The 12,973-nt window shown below is 31.2% G+C and overlaps 2 protein-coding genes across 2 annotated transcripts; both read right to left on the bottom strand.

The window, feature by feature from the left end:
• Positions 1 to 367: 367 nt before the first annotated feature.
• On the bottom strand, positions 368 to 2,480 carry BX663DRAFT_482365 (AAAP amino acid permease; the record flags this gene model as incomplete). Its single annotated transcript, XM_051524421.1, has 9 exons — positions 368 to 736; positions 867 to 979; positions 1,056 to 1,217; positions 1,289 to 1,600; positions 1,677 to 1,703; positions 1,768 to 1,902; positions 1,959 to 2,007; positions 2,084 to 2,149; positions 2,217 to 2,480. The coding sequence occupies 9 exons, from the start codon at positions 2,478 to 2,480 to the stop codon at positions 368 to 370; spliced, it is 1,497 nt and encodes a 498-aa protein (XP_051388134.1).
• Positions 2,481 to 4,878: 2,398 nt separating this feature from the next.
• On the bottom strand, positions 4,879 to 12,875 carry BX663DRAFT_493155 (armadillo-type protein). Its single transcript, XM_051525324.1, has 14 exons — positions 12,790 to 12,875; positions 12,499 to 12,686; positions 12,293 to 12,419; positions 11,810 to 12,182; positions 11,514 to 11,740; positions 9,990 to 11,427; positions 9,783 to 9,898; positions 7,924 to 9,720; positions 7,088 to 7,854; positions 6,119 to 7,016; positions 5,666 to 6,053; positions 5,526 to 5,590; positions 5,312 to 5,455; positions 4,879 to 5,222 (listed from the first exon to the last, which is right to left on the bottom strand). The coding sequence occupies exons 1-14, from the start codon at positions 12,847 to 12,849 to the stop codon at positions 5,121 to 5,123; spliced, it is 6,690 nt and encodes a 2,229-aa protein (XP_051388133.1). The 5' UTR covers positions 12,850 to 12,875; the 3' UTR covers positions 4,879 to 5,120.
• Positions 12,876 to 12,973: the final 98 nt, after the last annotated feature.

The following is a 12,973-nucleotide window of genomic DNA, read 5'->3' as shown; positions in this document are numbered from 1 at the left end:
GGTGAAAGGAATGTATTTATATATTGCTCTTTTTTTTTCCCCGAAGAATTCTATTATAAAATTATGTAATGCTTATGTATGTAATATGCGCTTTAGTTTATAATTGATTTGTATATAATAAAATTTCGAACATCTTTATTTCTTTTTTATAAACCGATAGGTAAGATGGCATGTTTCAGACTTTTAGTATAATTATTGTATATATTTTAGCTTATTTCTCAATATTACGAATTGTAATTGAAGAAATGATATAAGATGAACCAATTTTACTAAATGATATTTATTCAAACATGCGATATAATAAAATACAACAACATATGAAATAATATACATGCATATATTTATTCAAGAGAAAAAAAAAGTCTTTTCAAATACATATTTCAGTAATAGCATTTTTTTCTCCTTCAGAATTAAGTATCGAAGACGGAATAAACACCTTTTGTAAACTATAGAATGTGCTTATAATCATAATGACGACACCAAAAATCATACATAACCAATGAGGAATTTTGCCCTTTTCCCAGATCGTTTCCCCTGATGATAATTTTAGGTAACATAACGGCGGCAGAACAAAGGCTAAGACAGTAGCAGAAAATCCACCTGTCAATTCAAGTACAATCCCTAAATTACATGTTAACAGAGAGATAGTCAAAGTTACTAAGATTAAGGCAGTTGTAATTAGAAAATGTCGTCTTCTACTAAATGATGCCGATGGCCAATAAAAGTTTTCGAAAACCTAATATGCATAATAAATAAGCACTTAAATGTCATAAAAAGGTCTTTTTTTTTTTTTTTTTTTTTTTTTTTTTTTTTTTTTTTTCTTTCTTTCTTTCTTTCTTTCTTTCTCTAATCGTCTTATATTATACCTCTCTACAAACAAATGTTTCTAATGGGATAGTCGTAAACATATTTAAACCAAATGCTAACCGAGCAATATTAATAAAGATATTATCTGAAGGGAAATTATTTAAAATATTGCCTATATTTATATTAGAGTATAAGTATAAAATTCATTGTATACACATATACATATATGATTAGGCTATACAGCTTACCTGCAGTTTTATCTGTAAATACAAGATATCCACTAACAGCCAGCGCAAGACAAGTTAAAAAAGCTATACCCATACTCCAATGAGTTACTACAGCAAACCGATTAAGTGAAGGTTGTTTTAAAGATCCAAAGATAAGAAAACTATTATGATGACATACAAAAGCTATGCATTGCATTATGTTTAGTATCATCCTATTTTCTTTAATTTACAGAAGAAGAAGAAAAAAAAATTACCAAAACTAATAACAGCAATTGCTTGACATATTTCATTATTCATAAAATTAAACATAAGTTCATCTGATCCTTTTATTTCTTTTGGCATCTGAGGCCCTTCTATGGCTACGCTAATAATAATAACTAAAATTGCAATTAAAGCGAGTGCACTTGTTTTAGCTAGTTTTGATATATCTCGATAAAGTGAGAGCGGATAAGATACAAATAATGTGAAAAAGGAGATGCAAAGTCTTCGATTACCAAATATCCAAATAATAGGTAGATGATGTATATTAGGAAATAAAGATCGAATAACGCTTGGAATGGTATCACCTATACATCTTTTTAATAATTATATTCAATAATGAAAGACTTTACATGTATTCTTTTATATATATATAAGGCTCACCTATAATGACACAATATGCGCACATGCCTATTTTTTCATATATATATCTGATTAAACATAAAAGATACATATACGCTTATAAATATATTACCACCAAATGCAAATGCAAATTGAAAGATTGATATAGCTATCAATCCTGGTCTTCCAAATGCAAATTCCATTAAATCTTGATATGTTGTTCTTCCTGCTAGTTTTCCATTCAACATTAATAGCCTGACTGTCCAATCTATAGGCACATATTAGTTGTACATTTTAATTTTTTTTTCTTTAACTACACTTTACCTACAATCAAAGTTAAAGCTATTAACAGTATAATGCCCGTCCAAAAGCCCTACACATATAATATATATTTCATTATTAACATTAGATGCTCTTATATATATATATATGTATGCATGCAAACTTACAGCTTCTTTAAATGCAAATGGTAATCCAATAATTCCTGCCCCAATAATACTGTTTGCCATATTAAGCTTTAATTTATATAAAGAAATAAATAAAAACAATGCTGGGAGTACTAACCATAATAATTTTACTTACAAAACTCAAGAAGATGGTTCCACCATCAGAGGGTAACTTATATTGCTTTTGTTCAATATCTTCTAGTGTAGATTCTTCATCACTTTCTTCAACATTAGTAGATAATAAAGGTTGTCTAGAGTTAGTTGCCATTTCATAAGATGCGTTATCTTCAAAGTCTAATTCAGCATATTGTGTTCTTACTCCTATATTCTCTAACTCATTTCGGTGTTGTGAATCATGCTCTGTCAATGAATTCACATTCATCAGCTTTGAATTTGACATTATATTTTATTTGCTTAATTAGGAGAAGAAAAAGGCTGTTGTAGAATAATATACTTTCTTCCCTCCCCTTTTTTTTTTTTTTTTTTTTTTTTTTTTTTTGGAAAGTTAAACAAGCTGTATTCTATTTGACCTAGCTTCATTTGTTAATAATTGTTTCTCCTGCTTCTTCTATTGTAGAAATACAATATTAGGCCTTTTTTTAGTTCGTTCAACTCCGAAATTTAATATATTTTGTTCTAAAATAACAATCAAAACGCCTTTTTTTTTTTTTTTTTTTTTTTTTTTTTTTTTTACTTTTGTTTGTTCGTTTTTCTACTCCAAAAGCTGGTTATTTTTAAATCTGTAAAGAGATTAAGCTATATCATCGAAATAAAGGCTTTTAACAATACATAAATATTCATTTTATTTTATTCAATTTTCTTCTTAATTTACAGGGAAGAGAGTGCACTTATTTCAGTTTATATGACACGATAGTGAACATTTTTATAATATTAAACAAGATTCTCAATAAAAAAAAAATAGAGAGAGAGCAGAATTTATCTTAATATTTAGGTTGTGATTCCATCTTTATATACAAATATAAATACATTTATATATAAGCCTTGGAGGTGAATAATAATAATGGTAGTAATATGATGAAATTTACTTTTTTGTTCGGCATAAATCGGCAATTATACTTTTTTTTTTTTTTTTTTTTTTTTTTTTGGAAAATCGAACATTTCCAGCATTTTAATTAAACAATATAAGGAATGCCATGATAAAGTGTATGTTGAAAACAGTATGAATTCAGATTTATTAGATAGACGCGTTTTATCATTATCATCATATTCAGTATATACTAGAATGAAATATATATATATTTTTCGAATATTATTCTCTTTTGAGCCATGTCATATATGGAGTAATCTACTAAAAATGTAGTATAGATTCATATCGCTAATATGATACAAATATATATTATAGTATAACACAGTAAATAAAATTTAAGCTTGTACATAGCTAAATAAGTGGACACATATGTATATCTAATAAAATAACTTTTCCCCCTCCCCCTCCTTCAACTTATCTCTATTATTAAGATATACGTAAATAAGTTAATATATTAAATAATAATAATAAAAAAAAGCTATTTTTATTTGAGCAATATGTAATTTTTGATATAAGAATATATTGTATAGATTATTCCTTTCAAAGAAGAAAGATCAATAGGAATGAAATTAGCATATTTAGCATGTACGTAATGAAATAAATATGTATTTAGATTGATAAATATTTGTATATAAATATATACATATTAGATTTTGAAAAGAGTAAAACCGATTAAAAACATGATCAAACTTAATGTAGGTGACAAATGATTGCCAGCACTAGGAAGTCCTGTTTGCGTAGCAGAAGGAGTGACAGTACCAGTCGCAATCACTGTATTTATGCTAGAATTGGGCATTGACGTTGTTGAAGAAGGTCCACTGACAGCAGCAGAGGAAGCAAAACTGTTGAGAGATTGGAAAACAGAAGGAAGAGAGTTGGTTGCTGTAGCAGGTAAGGTACTGTTTGTAGTAGTAGGTACGACTGCCGAAGAAGCCACACTGTTAATGGATTGAATTATAGAGGGAATACGAGTAGTAGTAGTAGTAATGGCAGTAGTAGGAACGGGTAAAGCAGTTACACTACTTAAATTAATCCATGTAGTTCTAGCTGACTCTCTTGAGATAGTAGTAGTAGTAGTGGGGGCAACTACAGTAGTAGTAGTAGTAGTAGTAGAAGCAACAGTACGAGTACGGGGGGTGGTAGTTGTTGTAATTGTACGACCCGTAGTAGTTGTTCCTGTACGACTTGTAGTAGCTATACCAGTTGTTCTTTGCGTTGTAGAAGCTCCTGGCCAACCACCAATACAGTTTTGGTAACATTCAACGTCTCCCTTACAATTACTTATACAATTATTTGTATTCGTAACTGTATATAATTATATTTATAATCAATTACATAAACGCCAAAAAAAAAACAAAACAAAACATATACGCATGTTAAATATATACATACCGCATTCTCTCAAACAATTATAATCATTTGCAGCACAGTTACATTGTGTTGCAGCAAGTACTGAGTTTACAGCAAGAGCAAGAGCGAACAGTCCAACAAAAATTACTTTCATAATATATATAAAGAGTCTAAAGAAAGTATATAGATATATAACAAACAAACCAAAAAAAAAAGAACTTTATATATTTCTTCTTTATATATACTGTAATTATCATCACAAAAAGAGTTACATCTCCGGAGTTTTTTTTTTTTACTATTATTCTTCGAAATATTGCGTAGTCCTTTGATAAATAATGCTTATTTTTGCATCATTTTTTTTTTTTTTTTTTTTTTTAACTTTGAGCATTATGTTTAATATATTTGTGTGTGTGTTTTATATTAGTTTCAGCCCTAACCAATTAAACTTTCCTTCAACTATAATGCAAACAATAATCTTAATTTTTTCCTTAAACATATGTAATTCTTATTTCTTTAAAAATCCAATTCATGACACATAGACAAAAAAAAGGGTTTCTTAGAATATAAATATATATATTTGTGTGTATGTATGTATTGTTTTATAAACATTGAAAGAAAAAAGATACTACGTGAATTAAATATTTATAAGTTTTGTGAGGAAGTGGCAGAGTTTATGACTTGTTTCATTTTGGCTAATTTTTCTTTAAGAGCAGAAACTGACTGCTGCCTATCAGTTTCTCCATCCTAAAAATAATTGTAAAATTAAGTCCTTTTTTTTTTTTTTTTTTTTTTTTTTTTTTTTTAATGAACTTAAAATAGGAAATTATACTTACGTGATTTGTGTTTAATTGTTTACGAGGAGAAAAACTAGAGAAAGTAGATGACATTTCTATCTTCCCCAAATTATTACTACTACCAGGGTCTAAATTGCTAAGGCTAGTAGGCCCCGATCTAGAAGATAAGTTATTATCTTCGATCTAGTAAAAATCAGTTAATCATTTTTTTTTTTTTTTTTTTTTTTGGTTTTCTTTTATCTTTTAAACTTACATTTGTCTTATAACCAAACTTTTGCTGCAACCTTAAAAATCGTAATTTAATTTCTGCTGTATTATCTAAAGTAGAATATTCCAAAAAATTATTTATAAATTAGTAACAATAATAATAAAAAGATAAGAATGGGAATATACCTTCTGAAAGAGAATTAGTTTTACCATTGGCATTGTCATTTCGAGATTGCGGTGATTCAAATGATGATCTCTCCGAGTTATTATGAACCATGTGTTGCTGTCGTTCTACTACAGGTGAGTATGGTACGTAATCTTTAGTTATTGCATTTGTAGGAGTTGGTGTAATTGAACCTGTTGATAACTGTGTTTGTGCCTGTGCCTGTGCCTGTGCTTGAGCCAATGCTTGTGCTTGTGCTTGTGCATGTAATTCATTATCTTCAGCTTCTAAATTGCTTAAACCTCGACGAATATAGCTCTGAAAATAGGTACCAGTTTGACCAAGATAGTTATTCACCTTTCCTTGTGCATTTGGGTAATTCTTTTGGAAATCGTAAAGCTCAATGATACCCTTATATATATATATATTAGAAGTGTTCAATTATCGTTTATTATTTCCATCTGTATTTTATTTACCTGTTTAGTATAATCACGATTACCAATCTTTTGAAAAATTTTTGTCAACTTCACATTTAAATCATAATCTGTTAACCCATGTGCAGCATAATCATTAACTGTAGGAAGACCTATTTGCATAGGATGTACACTAGTAAGAGCAATGTTGTTTAATATAGATGAACTCAGATGAGGACTTTGATTTGAAGCAAGAGGCGATAAATGATTATCCACTTGTTGTTGTTCACCATCATTAGAAAAATGGGAAGCAACAGATGGAGACCTTATCACTGTATTTGATTTAACTGATGAAATAGATGCAGATCTACTTAATGGTGAGTTATGTGAATGTGATGCTAAACGATTTGCTATAGTTTCTTCAGTTCTCGTTGGTGATATTTGCATTTGTTGTAGTTGCTGCTGTTGTTGTTGTATCTCTTGTTGGTGCTGTATTAATTGTTGCTGATGCAAACGTTGTTGTTGTTGTTGTTGTTGATAATAAGGATTCTCTTCCTGCTCCTTTTTTCGACACGCTTCCAACATATGGAGAAGATAAGGATATACATGACTATCTTGAGGATTATCAATCAGTGTTAAATGTCGAAATACAGAATCCCCTAAGCCATTTACAAGTTCTAATAATAATGTTTTTACAGTTCGCAAAGGCATTTCACCTAATGGGACCTTAGCAGCTGCTCTTTGCTTCCATGTTGTGGGTGGAGTAGCAAGGAAAAATCGATTTATGTCAAGTAAAAGTTCGTCTGGATTTAAAATATTCCTCTTCAAACTATCCTGGATAGTTTTGGCCAGCTTCCAAAGGCATTTCATTATCAGTTCTACATACTTTGATTCTTGAGCTATAGCCAATGAGCGATCAAGCAATCTTTCTGAGCCATTACTCAAGATAGTCAATAGTGCACTATTAAATAAATAAGAAAAAAAAGAAAAAAAGAATGGTATCTAATAATATATATATATATATTCGCTTACCTAAATGTATGATTTCTTTCACTATTTTCTAAAATTTTAACCATGGCTACATTCAATGCTTTAGATAATTGTGGTCCTGAAGCGGACCCATTTGTTTTTTGATCCAATAATTGTCGGGCAAGTTGTTCTAATAAATGTTGTAATCCTTCAACTGGGACTTTAGGAATTAAAATTTCTGTAGAAAATATAGAGACTAATATATTGACTACATGCTTACAGAGCCTTGGTGTAAGACCTTGTTGTGGATCAGTCGCTAAAGCAGCCATCTTCATCTGAAGTGTAACACCATTAATAATTCGGCCTACATCAGAGATAGCAGCTTGAGGTTTGGCAAGTATAATCTTGACGATACCTTTTAATGCATCAACACCCTCAGTTTGATTACTACTATTCATTTGTGAAAGTAAATAATCAAGCATTTCTGTAGGATTATTAGAATAAGTAAAGCGTGGTTGGTATGAATGCTGTTGTGATCCAAAAGATACGGGACGAATTTGTCTTATTTCTGGGTTAATACGATTAGCATGTGGCTCAGGAATTCTTTGTCTATGATCTTCTATGACATCTTCCATTGGCTCAGGTTCAGGTAAAGTCTGTGAATATGAAACTGGACGTTGAGGAGAAATTATATTACGAGGCTTAGCAATTTGTGAACGACCAGTCAGTCGTGGTAAGGATAGTAGTTCATCAATCTCCATTTCATCTTCCTTCTGTTTAGCACGCTCCTTTTCTTCTGCTGCAAGGACACTAGCTGATGGTGTTGTACGCTATTTAATTTAATATTAGTTGGATAAATTTTTTTTTTTGTGGATCGATTCATTCTCATTATACCATACCTTTAAACGCTCTTCAAGCATGCTTTTTTCTTTATCACCTAATCTAGTCATATATTTCATCACAGGATCTCCAATTAAAATGTATGCTTGAGCAACCGCATTTAATGCAGCATTTCGAACACTTGAATCTCGGTCTCCAATATGAGTCGCAATTATAGGCAGTGACTTATTAGGATGCATAACAGATATACCATTCCTTTGTATTAACAAGCCTACTTCTTCTAAACATTCTGAGCGAACTTTTGAATTCTTCGAATTAGCAACGGCATCCAAAAGATAATTGAATAATTTATTAGGCGGATAAATGCGAGATAAAGAATTTAAGATTTCACGAACACGAGCACGCATCACCTCTTTAGGGTCACCGACCTTATTAATCAAATAAGGCAAAAATGATACAGCTTCATATTCAGTAAGATGATAGTTCTCCTCTTCAAGAATATTTACAAGATTCTGCGTCAGATCTAAACATTTAATTAACATACTTGTGTTTGTATCAAAGAATCGAATTGTTAAATATTTGAAAATAAGATCTGCATTTGCAACAAAGCGGCATTTCATTTCCGTAAATTCAATATGGTATTTGTCAATACATATGTCGGATAAAGTAAGACAGTCGTTCAAGATACTTAGACCATTGAGTCGATCACGTTCAGCGTGCTGACTTTTACTGAATAATAATGAAGTTACTTCAGGGCTCATGTTAGCATCAAACAAAGTCTTGAGATTGTCAATGATATCAGGTCGTGGCGAATCAAATTGCCATCTGATTTCCTTTTTAGCGCGTATTTGTTTAGCACGAGAATCATTCGTAAGAATAGGAGCTATTGAATTTTCAACAGAAGCAGTAGCATGTGATGTTGCTTGTGATCGAGAAGCAGGAACACCGATCATCTTCTTCTTTAAGGGGGTTTTTAAACGACTAGGAGTAGAAATAGTAGAGGAACGACCATGATCATCTGTAGCATAAATAGACTCGGGGCGTTTTTTAGACGTAGGTGCCGTAGATGCAGTAGAAGCAGCAGCTGTTGAGGGATTTGTGGCCATAGGTGCTGATCCTCTTGCAGCTTCAATAAGAGGTAAAATGGTTTGACGTTGAGCTGCTTTTAATTCTGTTGTCTTGTTGATAATGTTATCATATCCAACAATAGCAATTATTTCTGGGAGACAAACTTGTGCAGCTTTACGAACATCACCATTTCGATCTTGTAAACAAGAAAACAGAGGTATGACGATACTAGTAAAGTCAAACTTAGCAACATCCGGTTCTTCTTTAACAGCGGTGCTTATCCAAGATAAAAGCTCTTTACGAAGTGTGGGGGTTTCATTCGCTAAACTTGTTCCAAACACAGGCGCCATTAATTCCATACTACATGTTTTTCGAAAATTTTCTAATGTAGTTATACCAGCTGATCTTACATTAGCCTTGTTATCCGATAATACAGCAATCACTGGCCCGGTAAATAATTTGATATATTTTTCAAATGGTTTACCCATAGCAACTGAAAGCGTTCCAGCAATCTCAACCGCCATGATTTGAAGATTTTTGTTGCTATCATTCAAACGCTGCTTCAAAACGTTGGGGAATTCAGGTCCCAGAGAAGGTTTGATTCGATTATTGGCGCTAGTAATAATCTCCATCACTTTATCTAGACCCTCTTTACGAATTTTCCAATTAGCATCTGCACATTGAGTTATTGTTTTGCTTAACGATCCTGAAATATCCACTCGAGGAAATAATGAATCAATTGCATCTGCATTTGTACTACCAATATCACCACCACTATCATCCCCATCCTTAAAATAATAATGATAATAATTAGAAAAAATTAGCAGAAATGAATCAGTCATTTACTTACAAAATTCTTTGGTGCCTTTGTTGGCTGAGGAGGATCCATTTTAGAAACTTTTTCAAATTCTTGTTCAATAGTAGCTAACAATGCTGGACTGACGTCTTCAACGAATGATTTGATTTCTATATAATGCTATTTAATAAAACATACAACTTGCCTTTTTTTTTTTATTTTATTTTATTTTTTTTTTCCTCAAATATGTATTAAACATACCTGGACCAATAAATTGCCTTAGGGCACCTAAGACGGTAACTGCACTTGTTCTTACAGAAGCATTTGTATTGGACAGACCAAATTTAATTAAATCAATCAAATCTCGAACTTGAAGTCTATAAATACCAAAATCCATTAAAGTAGCATGAATCCATAAAAAGGAATCCGATAAAACTTTGGGCGATTTTGCCTTTTTAAGAACAGGATAAGCTTGAGAAAAAACAAATTGTACAGAAGTTTTCTCGGCAATAGTTACTAAGCAATCACCTGCTGGTTTCTTTAGTTTAATATCACCTAATTTTTCAACCATGACAGGGATACAGAGAGCACCACATGCTTTATTGAAACTAGGACATTTGACAGATAAGGTTTGAATGGCTGAAAACATCTTGCCCATTACTTGAAAATTCATTTCTTTCCAACCTGGCTTTTTCGAGAATGAACGAATCACAATTTCAGGTTCGATAGCCGAACCCTCTATTTCCTCAAAATGTTGACATAGACTTTCCATTGCAGCCAGTCGTACTTTCCATTGCGCTTGTTGTAGATCTGTATGAATAGCTTCTGGAATAAATTCGGTTGCACGGGCTTCAGCATCCTCTTGTGAATATTTATATTTGATTTCTTCCGGAGTAGAAGGAGGTGGCAGTTTAGCACTTTTTTTAGAACCAGTAACAGCAGATGGTGTGGGAGCAGTTGTTGTTTTAGGTTTTGAGGATGAAAGAGCTGGCTTTTTTATACTACTAGCACCTGTAAGACGAGATGGAGGTTTTCGTTTAGGTGGGATAACACTATTTGCGTCGTTTGCTATAGTAGGAGTATCATCAGTGGTCATCGGTTCTGGTGTAGGTTTTTTAGTCATGGTGGGTGCCTTTTTAACAGGTGGTGCTATAGATGGTTGTGGCTTTTTGGCAATTTTTACTTTTACTGTTGCTTTCTCATAAGCTTCCTTTATTTTACCCATTTGAATATCACTTAATCCATCTGTAAATGGTAGCATTGGCTTTTCACCAATTAATTTCATTAATGTGCCCAAACCATCTGCACCTGCTTCACGAGCATTGGCATCTGCATCGTCTAATAATTTTTTAAACATTTCCGCAAATGACTTTATCTCTGTTTTTCCCGGCATTTCTTTCACTTCTTTTAATCGTCGAGACAGTAATTTAAAGCATTCTGATCGTACCTGAGGATTTTTATGTTTTGAAGCTACAGTTACATCTTCAATTAATTCTGATATCGGAACTGAAGCAAAAACAGCATTTAAACCATTAGCAAGTTGTTCTAAAATAGCGGGTTTCCTTTCCTTTAATTTTTCAATCATCACAGGTGTAATATTAGGCTTATATTTGCCAAAATCTGTTCTTAATCCAGTTGCAATATGCTCTATACAAGTTGCTGTCGCTCCCACTAACAAAATATTTGAATCATTAATACGCTAAAAAAGAAATAGATAAAAGAGAGGGGAAAAAAAAAGAAAGCTTGAGACTAATACTAATATCATAAATGAATAAGCAAACTTACTTTTGAAAGAGCTCCTATTAATTCGCTATAATCCTTATCCATAATTTTTGGAGTTTTTGCTTGTTCTAATAATGCATCTAATGCTTCTCTACGTTCTTGCCATTTTTTAGATTGTAATAATTCATAAAAGTTGCCAGGTAATTTAGCAGTAATATCTATAGGATCAGCAAGATCAAAAGCATCGATTTCGTCAACATCCATTTGTTCTTCATCTTGGGCATCATCACCTATATATATATATACATATAAGAAGATTAAATTTAATTATAATCAATTTAGTAATTATACTGGTTTACCCATTTTAATATCATTCTCTACTTGTTCTGGTTCTTCACTGGCTTGCTCAGATCGAATCAAACGTTCAGGAGTTGGTTTCTCTGTAGGTAATTTTGAAAATGCTTCTTCTAAATCCTTAATTTGTACAGGCTTTAAAGTAGTTAAACTAGTTGATAAAGGTTGACCAATCCATCTATATAATTCTACCGTTAATGCAAATGCTTCAGCACGAACATTTTTATCAGTATGACCAAACAATTGAGGAATAATTTTGATAATAGGTTTTGGATTCACTTTTTTAATACCAAATTGTCGAATTAATTCTTTTAATACAAATACAGTTTGAGTAACTAATTTTGGTTGTTTTGCGTTTATGCCGGGTAAAACGAGTTCCTAATATATTCAAAACAGAATCAACATTAACAAATAATGAGTTTGAGCATAACGAAAAAAAGAAAGAAAGAAAGAAAGAAAGAAAAAAAAAGTATATATTCTCAATTTACGACAATAGGATCTGGAGTATCGATTTCTGCATAAAGTAAAATAATATCTGTTGCCTTTTGTTTTGTACCTGCTTTAATAGCACCTAAACATTTTTCTACTAATGCTGGTATAATACTATCTCTTGTACTAACAAAGAAAAAAAAATTTTTTTAATATTTTATTGTTGTTATTATAGTAAATAGATAACTATTTATTTATAAATTACCTAGTAGCATTAGGTGCATTGCTGACGTATTCAATAACTGCAGATAAACCTGCTTCTTGGGCAACTGCATTTGGTTCTAAAACTAATTTTTTTAAACAAGATTCATAACTGTAGAAATCAGTATCTTCAGTGGTTGTTTTAAATAATTTAGTTAAATCTTCACAAGCTGAAACACGAGCTTTCCAAAGCTAAATAAGAGTATTTATTTATTTTTTATTTTTGAAAAAAAAAAGGAATAGATGATTAATCTGTAAATGTTGTAAAGTTTATTCTTTATTTTTTATTTTTTACTTTATGCTGTAATTTATCAGTAATCGATAAAGAAGAAAAATCCTCCTCTTTTGCTTCCATGTGTATTTGAAATTACTTTATTTTTTCTAATTAATTAAATGTTGGTATTAAACAAAGAAAAAAAAAAAAAAAAAAGTTTGATATTATGTGTTAGTAGTTTTTTCCAAACGCTTTGCGCATCTAA

This window comes from Cokeromyces recurvatus (assembly GCF_025118155.1).
Source record: "Cokeromyces recurvatus strain NRRL 2243 chromosome Unknown BX663scaffold_1, whole genome shotgun sequence".
Lineage (NCBI taxonomy): Eukaryota > Fungi > Mucoromycota > Mucoromycetes > Mucorales > Mucoraceae > Cokeromyces > Cokeromyces recurvatus.
This window is presented reverse-complemented; position numbering and strand designations above follow the sequence as displayed.